General features: G+C 45.8%; 1 protein-coding gene across 2 annotated transcripts in view; it reads right to left on the reverse strand.

Annotated features, from left to right (window-relative positions):
• LOC135394156 (potassium voltage-gated channel protein Shaker-like) overlaps nt 1-20818 on the reverse strand; it is a 375971-nt gene that overhangs the window by 129798 nt on the left and 225355 nt on the right. Inside the window, exon 1 of one of the 2 annotated variants that reach the window (XM_064624713.1) lies at nt 16005-16133. The exons of the other annotated variant lie outside the window; for it this stretch is intronic. Coding sequence (XP_064480783.1) covers nt 16005-16093 — 89 coding nt within the window. The 5' untranslated portion in view covers nt 16094-16133. Of the gene's footprint in view, nt 1-16004; nt 16134-20818 lie in introns of those variants that run through there. 2 annotated transcript variants of the gene reach the window in all.

Below are 20818 nucleotides of genomic sequence, written 5' to 3' on the forward strand. Positions count from 1 at the left end.
GAAGCTTACACCGCGAAAGCAGAAGCCGTGATAAAACAACTTTCTTAACAGAGTCCTACTTTGAGTGTATGGAAAAATTTCGCAAAATGAACGAGGCGTGGCATTTTCACGTTGCATGGCGCGCGTGCATTGCCGGACAGAGAAGGTCCCCAACATTGGCGAGAGATGGCGCTTTCATTTTGGTCAATCGTACTACCCTCGAGTACTACAGCATGCCTTCCGAGACGCTTAAAAAGACCATGTGAGGAGACCCCATTGTTCTGCCGTATCCTTCACAGCAACACCTTTCTGCTCATTTGGCAAGCATCACGGTCGATTAAGATAGGACACAGATGAACTGGACTGTTTCTAAATTGAGAACCTTTATTTGTAGACACTGCCTTGATCGCGCATAGGGGCGCAAAGCCCTCGACGCACTAAATTGGAATCCCCAGTCGAGGCGTGAGACCCTCTCGCTTATCTGCTTTCTTATATACACATATTTTTTTGCCCGCAAATAAACGCGCTCTTCGCGAGCGGAATTAAGGAACGGTCGCTCATAATTCACAGCGACTTCTGCCGAGCCTGGATGGCGCCGCGGTTCGTCGAGTCCTTATAAGACCCCGTTTCTGTATCTCCTATAATTCTTTATTAGTTTCTCGCTAGAGCTCGTCTTTTCTTTTCTCTCTCTTTACTTGCACGATCCGGAGCTTATTTATAAACCCTATTGTTCCGGTTGAAGGAACGTTCGGAGTCTTAGTGGTTTTGACGGAAAAAGTCGACTGACTTCGTGTTTTATGTTTTGCGTGTGGAAGGGCCTGCATGGGAGTACACACGAATTCAATTGGTTTCTGTGTTCGCGGGTGAGCGAGACGAGGAAATAGACTCAGAGTGTATAGTTAGTTTCTTTCGAAAAATTAGTTACTTTCTAGTAATGCCTATGGTGAAAGTTGGATTAGGTTGGCTCAATTTCTTTTCAACAGAGTAAGTATTTTGTTTCAGCATTATGAGTGTCTTCGCTTTCCCCTGGTATAGTCTAAGCGGGGTAGATATTGTTGAAAATATGGTAATCTATATTTGTAACGGGCTCTTTTAATCTTGCTCGTGTAGTTTTTTCACTTAGCAATGAAGACACGAAGAAAGTGAAATGGAACCGCTACGCGTATGCCGTTTTCCTTCGTTCTAGTGAATCCATCTACGACTAATGTCTAAATATTAGGCACTATTTTGCTTACAAAATTGATGTAGTAGAAGTAAGCTACGCGGGACGTGATATGCAAGGTTACAAACACGTAGAACGAGCAGAACTGAACCCGAGTTTCCGACTGTAGCCGAATAATTTCACATGGATAAGATGAAGCTCCTCTATTCTGTGGACAAAGGCATTCTAGGTACCAAAAAATATCGGCATTTAAAGCCATCTGCTGGCAACAACGCAGCACTCATGAAACAACCTTATTGCGGGGTTTAGTTTTTCTATAGATTGTTTTTGTTATTCATTTTTTTCGTGCTCAATCAGCGAATGAAATCGCCTAAAGTTTTAATTTTAAAAAATCCGTGTTAGCGTCACGCAGCAACTGTGGCTATGAGCGACGTACAGATGTGGACTGATTGAGAGAGGACAGCAGGAAGGAGTGGCGGATGGGGGCTATTATACGTCCTGGGTCGACCTCAGGAGGAACTGTGCCGACATTCATCTGGAAAGTCTGCAGAATTTAAAAAAAAAAACTACAAAACCCACAGACAGCACAGCTCCTGGTAGGATTCGAACCCACCACCTCCCAGTCTTTAGCATTGCATATTTTACCCACCAGAACCATCCGGTCTATCTATCGAAAACCATTCGATTTCATAGAGTTACAATTCAAGGGGTACATGTCATTTACAATGCAAGATGCGGTGATGGAGAGCAATAAGTATAACACGTTGCACTGTATACAGAATAATATACGGGCTTGTGGTGAAGTATGTACATGCGTACAAAGCACCAAGCTAGAGAGATGAATAAAGACTCGCATAGGGTGGAAGGGTGGGCTAGTTGGTAACTTGACATGAATAAGGTAGAGCGAGAGACACACACAGCAACAAGGACCAGCTGTGTTGTTGTGTGTGTGTCTCTCGCTCTACTTTAGTCAGGTGAAAAAAACTAGTGTCTCTCGCTGTACCTTAGTCATGTGAATAAAAACTAACAGCAGCTTGCATAAAAGGTCTCCCCTTCTCTCGCGAAGAAACATATACACACAGAGAAAGGACCATGTCATAATGTTGTGCAAGTAACTGTCACAAGACCAAACAGGCTCAGTCTACAGTCGGACTTGATACAAGAAGCTCAAGTACCTGCAGCCAGCGGAGTCCGCCGCACTGCCTGGTCGGGAGAGGAGAAACCTGCACAGCGAAATCCCCCCCCCCCCAAACCGGAGTATCGTTGTGGCCCCTGATGCTACCCAAGACTGACAAAATGAGTGCATTCCACGGGAGCTGGTCTCCTGGTCGGATTGGCAGGTACAGAATGGCCGGCGGACTCAAGTATGTTTTTCTTTAAGGCACGCTGGAACAAGTCCCAGAAAAAGAAAGCATCCCTGCATGACAGGAAACCATGCTCGAGCTTGCCGCAGGTACCGCAAGTTAACTGATTCTCTTTTGACAACCTTACGGTGACGCTTGTTGTTGTTGTACTGTGTACTACTTGCAGGTATATGAAATTGTGTCTATTTGTATTCTTCACTCTCCTATTGTAGCCTAACAGATGATAATATGCGTGAAAAAATAATAATAAATATTAATGATTAAATGTGCCGCTACCAATATCTCGAACAATATGTGTCTGTCCTTCTGTTGTGTTGTTCGTTAAAAGTGTGTTTCCGCCACCTTCATGATGAGTTTGTACCAACTTATCTTGAGTAATATGCGCGTGCCCTCCCCCTTTTTGGTATCTGAACCCCAGCAGGATTCATCCGTCTTTTCAACTTGATCAGAACCGTTAAGAAGTCGTTAGCCGTGGTTACATGAATACGAGAGAAGCGCACCGTACCGAGTTTTCGCACCTCCTGGTACCTGTCCCACCAGTGGATTCGTTGACGTGATCCTGTCAGAGAGGATTCGTTGCGATAAGTCGATTCGATACTCTTTTGTCGCATGTCATGTAAGCGCGGTTCGTCATCGGGGGAGTGAAAATGGCAGAAAGATGGGCTATCATCTGCTCTGACACAGTCGAGTCATGATAAGGCGACACCACCTAGATACAGAAAGCCTGCGCGCTCGTCGACGTGACGTAACAATTAAGAGTCAGCCAATCAGGATCGTGTTATCAACGGCCATAACCAATCACGAACGTGTTTTCAGCGGTCGTGGCCAACCACCGTCTGCGAGTTGTGATTGAACGTCCCTGCGTACTAAATGAAAAAACATGGAGATAAAGCGCAAAACGGTCTCAATCTTTCTCAAAACTGTTATTTTTGGAAAGCGTTGTCACAAATCCGTGATTCCGGCGCATTTCGGGAACTTTTTCGAACATGGACTATGTAGCCAAAAGTACGGTAGCCGAGAGCTGCATTTGTTTTTTTTACATCATGTACTTTGTCTAGACGTCGAAATGGCCTTTTTCCTGCGAAGAGCAGTTAGTGTTTATGTCTGGGAACCGAACATTGGGAAGGGCAGCGAACCCCTGGCCGTGTGGTCGCAGGTGTCAAGTGACACCACCGAGTGTGTGTGCGTCTGGAAGTCTGGAATTCCTCCTTCCCGGGACTTGAGAAAAAGAACATAACAAGCAAAACGAACAGTGAACCAGACAAGGAGCGAGACCAAGAAACGTCAGTCGTGGTTTGGAAACAAGCGTGTGCGGCAGCGTCAGTCCTCGAGGGGAGACGTCGGCGAGTTCCTTTGTTTGGGTGCGTCGTGCAAGAAACCGCAGAGACCACAGACCGAAAAGGACCCCCGCCGCGCGACCCGACTCATCACAGCACCTTTCTGACAACGGACATTCGGAACTTCTGTGCAAAACAGCTATGACTTTGAAATTATTTCTCACCGTGTTGAAACTGTGTTAAGGCCATTTCCACGTAGATAATGTTCTCTTAATGAGCATTGCACCTTGTATTATTTAGTTATTAATATATTATTATTAATATCTGTGTTGGAGCATTCATCGGTTGTTTCTTTTTTTTTTTTTGTAAGATTGAGTAAAACGTTGTGTTGGATTGTTATCGTTGTACCCTGAGTCACTCCTTTGACGATTGCACCATCGTGCTCTAACGAGTGCTGATTGCCCTGGGTCGAACCAAGTATTGTCGAGGAAATCGTGGGTTGGCTAGAGTGTTGATTTGTCCGTCAGTAACCGCCGGGTGTAGACCGGCGAGTGCATAAGCCTCTCAGTCTTCGGGACCGGGCGCTTAACGGAGTAACGTGGTGTACAACCACATCGCAATCAGCATCCCCACCGATTTTGGGAATCATCTCAAAACGCGAATTCAAGTTCATTCCCAATCGACAATATTGTTATAACAAGCGTCTTGCACTTTTTGTCTAAGTATTTAGGTCTGCCGGTTCCAGGTGAGCTGCAATCATTTGCGTGTTCTTGAATTCGCAGAACGGTGAATCGCAGTTGCAGACGAATTCTGACTCTTAATTGAAAGAAGGAGAGGAGGCAATGCGCAGGCTTTCTCTGTCTAGGTGGTGTTGGATAAGAGCGCCTCCAAGGCCGCTGGCACGGAAGTTTTGGAGAGCCACCTCATCCTTGTGTGCTTATCCCAAACACGACCAAGGAGGCTGCAAATTTGGCTGCAGGGTGATCGAACACGCCGCGAGGGCACGGAGTGACGTATGCATGCAAAAGGACACGCAGGTTGGTAAAATTAATCCACAGACGTCGCAACTGAATGTGGTGTCTCTCATGAATCCAATTATCGTGCAAGCATTAAAGTTTTACGAAACTCATTTCCATCCGCTTATCATACACCTCCCTGTTCTAAACGGTACAGAGGCAGACAATATGAAGTTCCCCTGGCAATAAACGTTTTTCTTTTCTTTTTTTCCCCGAAAAGAATGGCCCGCACATGACTGTTATGTGGAAACGTTCCCGAGCGAATGCCTTGCCCTTTGTGCTGTACAAAGAGATCATTCACTGGACGGTTTCCCTTAATTTGGGTTTGACCGTCGTTTGTGTCGGACGTGTGTGTGAGAAGAGCACGGCGCAGCTGAGCTATTGATCGAGTCACGTGGTGCCTGTTTGGGCATCCCGCTTTCTGCTCCGAAAAGAATCGACCTTGACCCGAGGACGAAGAAGATAAAACCGATACCTTGGAAGGTTCTTCCGACGGGATAAGTACACCGGTAGATGCAACACTGTGCTCATAAATGTTATCACATACAACAAAGGGGATGCGACCAGACGTCCCACGATTTAGGTGGAACTGGTCCCGCTGTCAAACACCTTCTAGATAACGGAGAAGGCATCTGCACTCTTTCAAAAAGGTCACGCGTCTCGTCCGGCTGACATACATTTTCAGTTACGGTGTCTTCGACTGGTTGCTTCCGATCGCTCTAGAGCGCTCTTGAGCGACGTTTCACCTTCCACTGGTCGCAACAGAGCACTCTCACTGCATTCATCTGGTTCAGTCGGAGCGCTCTAGAGTGCTCTGACCAATGCCGTCGGAGCGGTTGCCAAATTTGGTTGGGTTCCGGTCACGTGACTGCGCCAGCTTCCGCTGAGTACAGTGTTTCTGTTCCGCCATGCATGCCATGTCCTGCGTTTTGCGTCGTCGTTGTTCTGACTTTAAGGACAACACCTGAAGTCACGCGAGTTAACATTCCCTCTCCTCTGCTCTGTTCGAACCTGGCGCGTTCAGCTCGTGCACGATTCCTCCAGCTCGGAGCTGGAGTGAGATGCGGTCTGGACCGCTCCGGCTCCGAGTGTCGGAACGACCAATCGAAGACACCATTAGTCAGTGTTTCCCTTCTTTGCTCTTTCGGTGACGTCACATATGTCTTTCGCCAACAGACACAGCAGGGCCAGACGCGTGACGTAAATTGAAAGAGTGCAGGGGCCTTCTGGTATCTAGAAGGTGTTACGCTGTCCCACCAGCCTGCTTGGGGACGGTGTTTTGTCCCGTTTTTGGCTGGAACGATCCCCGAATTGTGGGTGTGGGAACCCGAAACAAGGGTTTTCTACTCCCACGATGCCTTGTTCCGGTTCAAATCTTTCCACGGTCTAGGCAGTGGACATCAACAACAACAATATATGATGACGATGAAATGGAAATGATGATAACGATGACGATGGGGTGGAACACTACGATGCGAGGATACGAAAAAGATGCAAAATCAAAGGTTTTCAAGGCCCCTGGAAAATTCAAGGTTTTCCCCCGACCTTTAAAACTGCATTTTCAAATTCCAGGGCATTCAAGGGTTTCATGGGACCAGTGGGAACCATGAGTTTAAGGATCCTCGCGGAAAACGACGTGTCTAGACAACTTGGACCACGCCACCATGTTTCAGGTGTCAGAATTCAAACCCGCAACCTTGAGTCACTATGCGGACTCTCTACCAAATTTAAAGGAACGGCTTGAGCATCCTTGCCAACCATAACAGTACGAGAAATGTGTGCCTCACCTGACCTACACCATGTAAAGCACGGAAACTTCCGTACTCGGTATTCGGTACAAAACTTAGTGATGATGTCAGCTAGGTTAGCTTGGTTGGATCAGATTGGCTTGCATGAACTACTAGCGACAGCGGGATACTCTTAAAGGGGTTTCCTTTTTCCTTTTTCCTTTCCTACGCTTGTGTAGCGAATCTCAGTACATCAGTCCTTTCTGGCTGACTTTTCCTGTCAAAATAAATAGATCCCCCTCCCCCCCTCAGTGGATCCGAAAACTTTCACGACAATGGCACCGAAAGTCGCGCGATAAAGGAATCGCGCTATTTCTTTGACAACAACAACAACAACAACAACAACTTTATTTTAAGATGATGAATGGGGAGTTTCATCGCCAGGGGCGATAGCCTTTTACCCTACCCCATGGCTGGTGGTGATGTGTGGAATAAAATAATGAGCCCCTTCACAATAAGGATCGAAATCCTACAGGGTCCAAAAATGTCAAAAGAACTTTGAGGGCAGAGCGGTGGTGGATTTGGCCAGATACCAAGCAATTTTGACAGAGAGAGGGTGGGGGGCGAGAGTCCAGCTGATTAAGAGATATATATCTTTGACGCGGTAAATGTCACATTGCTGAGTTTGGATTTGATAGATTCCTTTATCTTATCGTGTTAGTTGAGTGCTCCCGATCTACTAAGGAGTAGAGAGGTTTCGGAAAGCAGTTGAGCACGCCGATCGGCTAGGAGAGAAAGAGCGCCTCGCATGCGCCTCGCAGGGATTATCCATCCCACGCGACGATCTTCCTGACCGCTTCGAGGTTGACGATCGGTTCGCTGCCGATCGTCAGTGTTGCCACATCCACATATTTGTATGGAGATCTACAGATTTTCGGCAACATCTACAGATCTACAGATTTTTTTGACTCCATGATGAAACAAGCCTGAGCGTGGGCTACACAAAATACACGAACAAACACGACGATCGTTGTGTAGAGTATTACTGTGTGTTCCCATGATCAGGCATGTTTCATCATGGATTTCATGCACCAGCTAGTCTGTGTTTACACTGTGTTGTCAGATTTTTGGACAACCGGTAAAAAAAGTTGTGACGAGAAGCCCGATTCGCAATTCATCTATGCTTGTTTGCTTCATGGTGTGCGTGTTAAAAAATGACTGTGAGTACCAGGGTTGCGGAGTCGCCACTCCGGGGTTGGAATGATTCTGGAATCATTCCAGATTTATCAGAGCCCGGAATGGAATTGGAATGGAACGGCGGAAACTGTCCTAGGAATGGAAATGGAATTAGGCTCTTTTTTTTTTTCGCAGGCGGAATAGAATTGGAATGAACTGCTCTGGGTGCCACACGGTCAAGGGCGAAATAACCTTGTCTTTTTGCTTTTTCCGTGCTGGGTAATGTCAATCTCCTCTACAGCACTGCTGGGCTACCCAGCACGGTTACCGGTCCCTTTTTTTTTTATTGGTAGAATTAAAGGAATGGAATGGGGTTGCCAAGCCATTCCAGGAGTGGGAATTGGCCATACCTTTTTAATTCCGAGGAATTCAAAAGAATGGAATTATCACAAATCGCCATTCCTCGGAATGGAATTGGAATGGAATGGGTGATCCCATTCCGCAACCCTGGACTACATCGTTCATATTTTGTATCACTCGTGGCACGGAAGCTGTTCGTACTTAATCACACGATGAGGAATACTAATACTAGTCATGGTTAGATAGTGCTTATGTATTGATTTGTCTGATGATGTCGCTTGATGTTTTGTTTATACTTGCTGCCTCCACTGGAAGCAAATAGACATCGCGCAGTCTGACTAAAAAAAAGAAAAAGCAAGAAAGTGTCAGATGATGAAACGCACAAAATCCCGGCCTGAAAAGGACGTTCTAATTAAGCAAATTATATGTTTTACAGTCATCTACAGATTTTTACTGAAATATCCATACATTTTAATAAGTGATCTCTATACTTTTCTCCCGACAGGTGTGGTAGCACTGCCGATCGTTCTCTTCGGGACCTCCCGAACGAAGATAAAACATGGCAGACGCCGACGCGATGGATTCCATCTACCCTACAGCACTAAAGTATTCCACGGATGACGTAATGGTTTCTCCACAAAGTTCCGTTCCTCGGAAACCTCCTTGCCGCTCGACCCCGCACCGACCGACAGATCGACCGTATACACAGCGCCGGCTTCAGAAAACTCCCTAGCATGTCGCAAGAGCACGGTGAACGAAGCCATTTCCAAGTGCGTGACGCGACTTGCGAGACATAAGCGCTGCGATACAAATGGGAACAGCGCTTTGAGAATGGTTCAACGCCGCGATATGTGTTCCTTGCAACCTTAGCGTTCACCTTCAGGCCAAGGTTAAGACAAACCTAAGATTCGAGTAAGATAACTAAAACATTAAAGAGAACTTCGTTTTCCGAGACTTTCCCGTGGACATTGGGGACAATATTACAGAAAAATTTTGTACGAGATAATATGCTCTTAATAGAAAGCAAACAAAAGGTGAACAGTGCATACAAGCCTCGCCATGACATATATGGTACAAAAAAACGGGTCTTTTATTCGTGTTTTCTTTGAGCGAGTTAAAAGGCACGGATTCCGACCTTTCGGTGTTTCATTTGGCAAAAGTCGGGGCTTTCTCGGAGGTTCTCCGAAAGGCACCTCCGAAAACGTAAAAATTTTCAAGAAATTGAAGAATCCTGCGCACACCGTTGCCAAATGAAAACACCGAAAAATCGGAACCTTACAGTTATTAATAAGGCTACCAGAGCGAGTTTCTACAAAAGACGACAGAAGAACAACCTCAGACGCCCTCCCGTCCGCTTGACTAGTGAGTGGCATTTGCACAGGGCCTACCAGGACGCCATTCCAATTTGCACGTAAGAGATGTCTCGCGGAATCCAAATCAGATTACATGGCAGCAGATCCTATCCCATCCTTGTCCGAAAGGAAGAGAACCTGTCATCTCATATTCGTCTCGTCCATCGAGGAACAGTGCCTGGCCATCGTCATGAGGTGTTGGCCGTAGCGAAAGAAAAGCTTCTCCCAGAAAAGGTTTGTCTTTCAGAGCCACCTTCCTAGGAATGAGCGATGCCCGCGGATGGATGACAGTCCAGTATCTGCGCGCATTTAGGGGAGACTCCCAAGACGGATTTTAAATAGATGTAGTATAAGGAAACGACAATCAGCTACGAAATGAAAATAGGGAGAAAATGAGCGACAAGCGAGCTTCTTCGAGGGCCGCCAGTTACGGCTATACACTCTATTTACTTCTAAATTACACAAACCGTTCGCTTATTTTCTTGCAACTTTGATTCCGTCTTTGATCATAATCCCCCAGACCGTAGCCAATTAAATGTTATTTGCTTCCTATATCTCCTGAAGATGTCGTGCCCTTGGGCGGTTGGTTATCCAAAAGGGGAACTCAGCTATTCCTTGACAGCAAAACGCGGTGTGTTTCGTACGCGAGTTCTTTAAAATAAGGACACACGAAACACTATTTTTCTTAGAATACAACTACCGCCAGATTTTAGCTAGGTTGCGTGTATTTACCGCTCCTACGAATAAAATATTTCCGCGGCATACCGCCAACATACCGTTTGGCTTACCGTTCCTACTTTCTTTTATCTGTTCTAGCTGGTAGGGGCAATATTACTCGTGAAGGTGCACCACAAACTTGCGCAGTAGCACAAAGCTTTAGTGAGCCGTCAACAACGTCGCCAGCGATAGTAATGTATCTATCATTATATTCAATGACAGAAGAGTTTCTATCCGTTGATCTGAGGCGGTACACGAGCAATTCTAACGTGCGACTGAGTCTCTGATAAGTTACAACTAGCGTCTTAGGTCTTATATGGTTCGTAAAATGACGTCCACAACCTCGGGTTGTAAAAATCGGATACTGTTTTTGTAATTGAGCGTTTCTCAACCGGAGTTCCGCAAACGATACTATTCAGCTCGCACGAGTGAAACTTGCCAGTCTTGGTATCCGACCGTATACTCATCGGCTGTCATCGGGATTGGCATCGCGTTGGCACGCGCTCGTTGTAAAGAGCTATCGTCATCATCGGTTGGCGAGCGATTGAGGGACTAGGCTCAACCGCCACCCGATAATATCTGCGCATGACGTGTGGCCCTTGTTCTGAAAGCATGACAGGGACTTGGAAAGCCGGAACTACTTGAAGAAAATTCCAAGCTACTCCCCTGCATGGACCACAAACATCAGTGGTAACCCACATTGCGTTAGCTCTGGAAAAGTACTGTTAAAAAGTTGTCAATGAATGTTTAGACTCTGTTGAGAGTCATATCTCCATATTTTTCTATTTTTTGATCAATCCAACCATTAATTCGGAAAAGCTCAAGCGACATGTTGCTACGAAGCATAACTAATTAAACGAGATCTAGTTCGCCTTACAGTTGTTTCTACAAGGAGTAGTATGTACAAGGAAATCGCGAGCCTCCCGAATAACGCAAGCTTTAATCAATAACTTAGGGAGGAGTTGGGCGCATGGGAGAACAGTTCAGTGATCCAAGCGTCTAAAACCGCTAGATTCCTTCCTGGCACTCATGTTCGGGTGGTAACGGCCACGTGATCCAGCGCGGGCGCCGACCTAGCAATTTCCGAGCGCTAGGCCGCGATTAGTAGACGGTTCATATCGTCACCGTGAAGTTATCTACATACATACTGCAACCAATGACAGCGTGCATGACTTTGAATCACATCCGTTGATTGGGTGCGGTACATATGGTACCTAGGGAGCCACGTTATCGACGGTCTACTAATACACTCCTTTTTTTGTGCGCTAGGATCGTAAACTAGTTTATCCCGACCCAGATTAAAGCCGATTCGGAGCATAGATATCGAGAGGGAGCGGATTTTATTGGAGAAAATCATACCCAAGTCAATCATATCCACATGTGAATCATATCAATTATTTTTTTGCCAACATCAACATGTGAACGTATCAATGAGGAGCAAGACGATGTTCATACCGGCATTTTTGAGGTGAATATAATCCCTTGGCAGGATTAATTCAGAACGTCCATCTCGTCCTAGCCACTAATTCGCCGTGATGCGAGGCCACGCTTTGACGTTATGTCGACGTAGGACAGAACTCGCCGAGCAGGCAGGATTGACCTCCATTACGGTAATTAGGAGGCACGTTCCCATGGGGTCCATCCGAAGAGGTCATTTAGATGGGTTTGCAATGTTGGAACAATTACAGCTCACTGGCGAGAAGGACCACAACACGTGACTCGAATGAAGCCGTTGGAAGTGAAAGATCGTCCTCTATAACCGGCTTAGGGGAAATGAGGACATCCCTTCTGGGCTTATGACGTTCAAAAGAGCAGTCCTTTCCTTGTCACAGTTTATTATTATTCTTTCTTTATTGGCCGAATGTGTAGGCAGGTATGGTTACGGGGGCCATTTTTAGAGCTTGCCAACGGACAAAGAGTTTTCTATTCTTATGTTAGCACCGCGATGCAACTGTGGCTATCAGCGGTGTACAGAGGTGTACAGAAGCGTGGTTAGTAGGCTCCCTGGGTAGACTTGAGGAGGAACTCCTCTCATATCCGTCTAAAAAGTCGGCAGGGGAAACCCAGACAGGCAGTAGTAGGACTGGACTGCGCAGCCTTATATTGGGAGTAATGCATTACATCGCGATAATGACTAATCTTAATGCATTACATATACGCACATAGGATTCCTTTCGTTGAGAATCAGGATAATTATATGGGACAACAGTACACGGCGACTCAATCCACCAATTGATTTATTACGCAAAGGAAAAGCATGACCCTCAAGGAGAAAGGCTGAGTAGGAAAGAAGGTTGCAAATCTACTGAGGGATTGCTAATGCTTCCGGAAATACGGGCCACATGATATATATATATATATATATATATTATATGCATACTATAATAACATGTCTACGTGGTTCCTTAATGTGAAATACACACTCAGTGTCATTAATAAGTGGAACACATCCTGTGCGACTATCTATATGTAAGAACGGTTATATATGTATCGCTTACTCGGAAGTCCTTGTATAATTCTTCATCGTATTGGAATGCTCCCGCAAGCGGTCAACTACACAGCGTCCTGTTTGCCCGACATAAGAAGCCCCACAAGACAAACGAATGTGGTATACCACGCTCTTTTTCTATGTAACGTATTACGTGGAATGCATTCCATTTTGTGATAGTGAGCATATTATAATGCACTGCACTAGGTATGCGTCTCAAAGAGCTACACTGAATGCTATACCTGCTCGACTGGACAGCAGGGTCTTCCATATAGTGAAGGTGTTGGGACTTTGTACCGAACACGAGGAATGCTGCTTTGGCGGTACTTGTGAAATTTGTTCAGAACTGTGGGATGGACACAACCTTTTAGGATTCTCTGTGCATGATCTTGGGATAATTCTGAATAGTGGATTTCTGAATAGCGAACATGTGCATAGTGAATAGCGAACTTGCGAGTAGAGCACATCAGAAGTATTTTTGGGGGGTGGGGGTGGGGTGAGAATTTATGTTAGGTGTAGCAGAACAAGTCGGGAGACGAGTTCAATTTCTCCTCTTTTTTGTTATCTTACAAACAAACAACAAACAAAGATTTTGTTGAGGAGTAATGACTAATGTAATGCCATTACACTTTTGGCCCAGTAATGCGTTTTGGACACATTACTCAGGTTGAAACTTGGACCAGCTACAATTGACATTCTCTAGGATTGCTCATTTAGATTATGCGTACTGCTCTCATCTCTCGACGAAACCCTTCATTTTGCAGACGCTCTAATAACTATCACCGGTAACGTGTAACGAAGTAAAAGTACAATCACGTCCCTGTACAATGCACACTGCAAACACCACGGGTGACTCTGTTGGAGGGCTCTGAGAAAGTGTAATGTCAAAGTAATGACATTAGCAATTACTAAGCATTAAAAGCTCTACTAAAACTCCAATGATCATCATGATCATCATCATTAAAAAGCAATGAGTAATGTAATGTATTACTTTCCAAAACTGCAATGATAATGTGTAACAAAATCAAAATAATTTCCCCACCTGTGCTTCCAGCCGTTGGAATGACTTTGGAGCTAACACAAACGTGTCAACTCAGCATCGCTCGCAGGTGTACTTGATTTAGAGAAAGAGTTCAGAGTTTTAATCTCGCCAACGCGCAAATATGACAAAGCGAGACACACAGAGCCGCATTTCACTTCCCACTCAAAGCCACCCACACGAAACCTACACCGTTTCTAATGGCGACATCTGCCCACCCTCGGTTGACATTTAATACCAACACATAGCGCTCTGTGTAGGACGTCGACAGTGCACGAATGAATCGAACGCCTTCTCAAAATGAATACGTCTTTGAGTTCCACGACATTTTCATTACGTTTTATGTGCTGTTCTGATACGATGAACCAGCAGAAGGTCGTATTACCATCCACTGTTTGTTCACCCTGTTGGAGTAGTTGCCTAGAGGAGCTGTTACGCCGTGCTCTAGCGACGTTTCTCTCACGCAGCTGGGAGGTTTTCAATCTACCAGAGCAACCATTCGCCGTCTTATTCTATAGAAGAAACAATTTCTCATTATTCGTCTTTGTAGTTCTCTTATGGCGAGACGGCGTGGCATTAAATTGCAACGATATCTCGTTCGAGCTTTCCTTTGATACTGGGCTACAGCTTACGCGGTTCATGTACTTTCTTCTCCTGACGAAGCGAAAGTTTTAGGCGTCGCGTTATATGAACGATACTAGTTGAATGCCTTCATAGTGGTCAAACGATCTATTTTATTTGAACTACAATAACAGCCAATAATAATGCTAAATATTTTATACTCAAAATATGAGCGTAACATTTTTTTTTTCTTAGGCTCGCGAGCTCACAGAGAGTCCTTTGGTTTTCTTTTCTCGTTTTGCTTCCTGTAACTGTGCTGGTGTTCAACGTTGTTATGAGAAAATTTAAGACACCCAAAGTCCACACAACCCAAAGTTATTGGTTGAGGCGAGTATGAATTCCAATACTAACCCACGATAGTCTGCTATTGTTGCGAACACAAAATACGTTTCAGAGATTTCGTTCACGGTTCGCTCCGGATGTTGGTAAAATTCCGCAGAAAAGATTGTTTATAATGTTGTTAAACAACCAAATAAATCGCATTAAAATTTTAAATAATGAAAGACTATGATACCTGACTTATTTAGGGAAAAAACGCGCAAGGGTGCCTCATCGTTATGTAAAGGTAAATGTAAACTCGAATCGATTATGCATGCGGAATTAAACTCGTCACTCGAACGAGAAACATCCGCTGAGCCAACAAAGAACACGACCAAGGAAATTTTAGTTTCGCTACAAAACTGCAGCATCAGCTGATTTTTGCGCATCTAACTGAACCATCGGAATGCTCTGCAGAGGATCACGCTCCCCACGTCATCGCCGTCCTGATGACGTCACAACGGTATTACCAAACGGGAGGAAGGAGGCTTCCCCGAGGGAAGAAAAGAATGCTGTTAGCTTACTGTCTCTGCGGCTTGCTCTTACTTGTTTTGCGACTCTTAAAGGGAATGAGTGAAAGGGATTGAATCAAAGAAGGAAAGTGTGAGGGAGAAGCAGGGGATAACCGCGGCCTCTTCTTTTCGGGACAAGCCCGTGGTCACGGGGTACGACAAAACGAAATACTGTCTTTTCCGTATTTTACAAAATTGTATCGCGCTTTATGGATGAAGCGATGCGACATGTAGTTCTAAAAACCATAATTTACCAAACATTCGGAAAATCTGGAATTATCGTGTCACTTCCGCTATGAATTATTTTTTTAAATATAATAATTGGTAGTCTATTTACACGTAAGGTGAATCCACCTACACTTGTGTGGCTACATATTGTACGTGCCTAGGACTGCGGATAATTTCCGCCGGAAATCTCCGCCGCACAGTGCTGAAAGCTATGTTTACCTCCCCCCCCCCCCATTGCTACCGCCCTCGAACCCGCGGTCTTGAGCCCAGCAAGCCAGTATGCTATCGACTGAGTTACCTTTTTTTACTTCGTGAGTCATTCAGACTAGATGATTTACACAGTTGAAGTGTCGTTTGTATTATCGATGCTCCAAGGAGCAAAACACCCATGCAGCCTGAATAGATGTGGAGTGATTTGCATGACTCTTGCACGTTGTCAGCTCTATGACAGCCGCTATCAAATGCGTTTCAATGTATCCCCGCAGCTTGTTCGTAGAATGACTTGAACTAAATTCAAATCGTGGTAGGTTCCTCTCGGGTTCAATTTACTCGCTTTCACCGCTACAAAAGAGCGTGAATCGTTTTCAACTCAAGTAGAAAGAAATGTAGTGCTCATCGAGCAAACGTTAACTTCAACGTGAGGCACGCGAGCCAACCAATAGACTTACTGCCAGTTATAGTCGTGCAGAAGCTCCGGGGGAAGTTGTGGTTCCTGGGTTCCCGTTCCGGCCTGCGACCATATACCCACGGCTGCCATGCTGTCAGTGACATTGACCGCATCCCCCGGCGTCACGCGTTCACACCTTGTGACGCCTCACCACTCCAGCCGCACATGAAAGTCACTCGAAGCACCACCACCGGCACCGTGCACCACGCTTTTTGTAAGAGAAAACGTTGCCTAGGAGTACAGGTATCCGATTTCCAGAAAGTGGGCAATCACAACAGTCGACACCGAGTTTAAGTTCACAAGGTGTGCACTTCCACGAGAGAAAGAAAATGTCTCACAACATTGAGCTACGGAGATCACTTCCACGGATGTAATCCAAGAAATTCGCTGTCTTCAAAGTATCCTTTTGAAAAGAACAGCTACCTCGATTTCTATATCATCCAAGATGCCCGTCATGCGACAGCTGGAGTAAAATGCTTTCTTTCTGAGCGTTGCGTCTAGCGAATCTATGTACAAAAAATGCTGAAAAGTTATCGGCTCATCGTCCCTTGAAACGCTAGGGATTCAGCAAGGGGTCTCGCTTCGTTAGAGGGCTCTATGAAATGTAAGGTAACAGTTCGGCCTCTGATTGTACGTTCATTTTGGACGATACCGGGATGGCAGGCAGGACGGTAGATATGGACGTTGAAAAAAGTCTCCGATTCCTCACGTGAACGAAACCGAAACCGTGATCGACGCAGACCATAGTCCCGTGTAACCTCGTCGGCAGGACGACTCATTCTGACTCGTTCCGAGTTTAAACTCCAGGCCTTCGAAATGTCCGCGATCCCGCCGCGGTTTGCAGACCACCATCAGAAGAGAGCACTGCGCGTGATTCTTCTGGATAACGGTCTGGGTCCGAGGCTAGGCCGCGGTCCAAACACAGCAGACACAACGCCGCACATCCTGTCAAAGCGGGGACACCGTGTTTCGTGAGTTGCGCTCCAGTCACATGACCACCGAAAAGCGAAACATTGGACGCGGGCGACAGACTCTGCAGTGCCTCGCTGTCCGCTCCTTGGAATTGAGCGGAGTGCAGGAACCGGGCTAGAGGTCGCTCGCGATGCGTCGTTTCCTGCGCAGGCGTCACACAAGCCAACGGTTATCCTCGGTCGCGGGAGGAACGGGATAACGCAGTGGCGGGATTTAAAAATCGTTCTGCTCTCCTTCTTTCTGGATGGAATCTCACGGAAAATTGGGTCACGAACATTGCTAAAGTTTGGGTGCATTATCTAGAAATCGTTCGGGAAACACTCCGGCGCCGGATGTGTTTCTGTCAGTCTCTTCGTGGAATTTCAACGGCTTCTGTGGGGTTGGTGTCGGTGATGCGGTTGAAGCTAGCAGGAATGTGTGCCGCAGTGAAACGAATGAAGTGGTTAGAGGAGTGGACCGGTCATCGAGTGATGGAATGCTCATATCATGCAGGGTCGAAATTTTTCGGAATCTGTGCTTTCACAAATTCGGGTGTAAACGTAGGGTGACATTCAGTGTGGGGGGTGGGGGGTGGGGGCTACTTATTCATTCGGCTGTTACCGTGTTAAAGTAAGTAGGATCTTTTAGGGCAATATTACAACACAGTATCAGCATAGAGACTATCGATTTTGCTGCTTCTAACACATCCTGTTACCGTTTCTAGAAGAACATTCATTAATATCATGCGCAATATTGTTTAGCATTTCACAAGGTGATACCACGTTGTAATACACCGTGACAGCAACAAACGCGGGGACACACAGGAAAACACATAGAAACAGCACGTTCTGAGTGGCGTGTGTTGTAACCTTCCAGTAAAGGACACCAAAGAAGGAACATCACCAGTTGCGGCAACTAGTCTTGTAGTCCTAGCCTTCCCTAAACATCCGTGACGTTTATCGCTCCTTTCATAAGTGACTGCAAGAAAAGAGATGAGAACTTGGCAATTAGACTGATGGCTAAGATAGGTCAAGCCTGCATTCTGAAGCAGCGGTCCACACATGCAGCACTGGATACTGCAGATGGGTGCTTGGCCTGGAAGAAATCCCTTTGTGTTTTGCTAACAAAAGCGAGATACGCAAGGAAGAAAGATTTTTTTTCATTGTGTCTTTTACTCACTTTACTTGTTATTGGAAGAAGTCGAGGAGGGAGAAAAAAGGAAGAAGGATAGTCACAATCGGATGGCAATGCACATGCCGGCATTTTCCCCAGGGCGCATGATGATTTGGAAAAACGTTATTTGGCCCGTTTATGGTGGACTGCAGTACTCAAACGTAGGAGAAACAGAGCGAGAGAAGAGGTTTCTATCGAGGGTTCTGTCTATCGTGTTTCTTCATTTTATGAGCTAAGGCTGTGCAAGGGATCCGTTGCTCCAGCCACTCGCAGCACACTGTGCCACATGAAAATGACGGGTAGCTCCATGACATTTCGAAACCAACGCACTGACTTGAAGTGCTGCATTTAGTAGAGTATGTTAAAGGAAGTACCGCAAAACGAGAGCCGTCGATATTTCGAACAGAAAGTGCTCTTCTTCCGGGTCTTTGATAATGTACTACCAGGTACCCTTAGGTAAGCAGATATAGGGAGGAAATAGACACGGCTCCGCTGTTACGTCTTGGCGCTCAAGAGCTTTTGATGGGATGACTAAAGAAGAGTGCGCTCCTGATGCACTTTCGAGTTATAGAAATGAAAATGAGAGGAAAAAGGAGAAACAGGGAAATGTGGCGGCTTCCCTGATCATCATCAACATGGAAGGGGGGGGGATATGTTTATTAAGAAAAAAGAAAGGAAAGGTCAGCCAGGCGAAGGTCGGCTTGCTATTCCAAACAAAAAAGGCAAAAGAAGGGGAAGGGGAAGGAAAGAAAAGGGGACGAAAAGGGGAAGAAAGAAGGAGAAAAGGGGAAGAAAAGAAAAATAAGAAAAGAAAGGGAAAGGAAAGGAGAAGAAGAAATGAAAAGAAAAGGAAAAGAAAAAGAAAAGAAAAAGAAAAAAGAGTTAAGAACAAAGGAGATAAGGTAAGGAAAGGAAGAACATGGAAGCTGGATGCTCGATGGAACTTAGTACCGCTAAAGTAAAGAAAATGAAAACGCGAAAAGTAAAAGCGAAAGTAACTGCATAGACATACATACAGCAGGGACTCAGATCAGTTGTGGGTAGCGAAACGAGAAAAGCCAAAATACTTAGGGGAAAGAAATCCAGACGCAAAGTACTTTGTCCCTCCCGGTGTCTCTAAGGAAATGATATGAGAGCATCCAGGAGCGAAGACTAAACACCCTAATGTGTAACCATATTAAAGCAACACTAATGTGCAAAAAATTCCCCACGCGTAAAGAAAGATGGCGCTACCTTGTCAGCAATGTAAGACGAAGGGAGTTCTTCCCCAGACAAAGACGCTTCTAAAAAGGCACGAACGTAACGCGCACGTTACCCTTAACGCGTCCAATCATCGTAGGAAATTGTGCGAAGAAATCAATGGAACTACCCCTGGCCGCATTTGTTTGTCTAATGAACGCGAGGCGAGCTCAGACTTGGTTGCGATCCGCAGAGGTACACCGGATACACTTGCGCGAAGCAGATCGCTGCCGTCAGTCTGATTCACAGAGTGCGAGGAACTAATGGTTAATTGCGCTGGTCGTTTTCGTGCAGCGCAATGTGGTGTGCCGGAGTGGGTTGAGTGTAGAAACGAACGGAAGGATCAATGAAACGCGACGCACTTTGCACTGAAGCGACCAACGGAACAAACACGCGCAAGCCGGTGTAATATTTTCTGCATTACGACGACAGTGGAACTCGTCAGGAATGAATTGAACAACAAATAAAAAAAAAGATTCTTCCCAGGACGAACAATATCTGTCTTTCCACGTCGACAGCACACCCTGGCGGTCGCTTGCAGATGTCGCTTCATCCGACGGTACTGCGAGAGCAGCGGTACCGCTCAGATCGCACATGCGTGCGCAAAAGAAGGGAGAGCAGTGTTGAGACGGCTATCCGTTGTGCGATTCTGAAGTGTATCTCTTGTGTTGTATGTTCTACGATGGTTTCACGTCGAGCAATTCTTGCTACAAATCCATACGTCATCTTCATTAGCTGGTTTCCTCATTCTGACGCATTCATTCGCCATTTTGACGCGCAAGTCCCATTGACACACACCTCCGAGTCGGCGCGCATAATGGTGCTTCGTCTTGCGTTACAGCACGCCCCTATTCTAACAAATCGGCAACTGAGTAACGAATATACCTCCATCTAGCAGCCTATAAGACCCACAAGCGCCTTTATAGAGTAGCCCTTTAAATAAGCGTCTCTGCCGTGCGCATGCGCAAAGACTGAAGACGAATACGAGCGACGGAGCGCCGTACAAACGCCACCTATACAGGAGGCCCGCTCATTGCCTCCTCTCCCTCTTTCGATTAAGAGTCGTAATTCATCCGCTACTGCGATTCACCGTTCTGCGAATTCAAGAAGACGCAAATGATTGCAGCTCACCTAGAACCTGCAGACCTAAATATTTAGACAAAAAGTGGCAAGACGCTTTCTAGAAAATCAGTTTTTAGAAAGATTGAGATCTTTTTGCGCTTTATTTCCAAGCCTTCTCATTGAGTAGCGGAGACGTTCAATCACAACTCGCAGACGACGGTGGTTCGTCTTCATGGCCCACGATCCCTGAAAACACGTTCGTGATTGGCTACGGCCGTTGAAAACACGATCCTCATTGGCTGACTCTTAATTGTTACGTCATGGCGACGAGTAAGCAGGCTTTCTTATCTAGGTGGTGTTGGCCGTACACACAACATAGGGATATGTTCT

The sequence above is a fragment of the Ornithodoros turicata genome, chromosome 5 (assembly GCF_037126465.1).
Source record: "Ornithodoros turicata isolate Travis chromosome 5, ASM3712646v1, whole genome shotgun sequence".
NCBI classification, from domain to species: Eukaryota; Metazoa; Arthropoda; class Arachnida; order Ixodida; family Argasidae; genus Ornithodoros; species Ornithodoros turicata.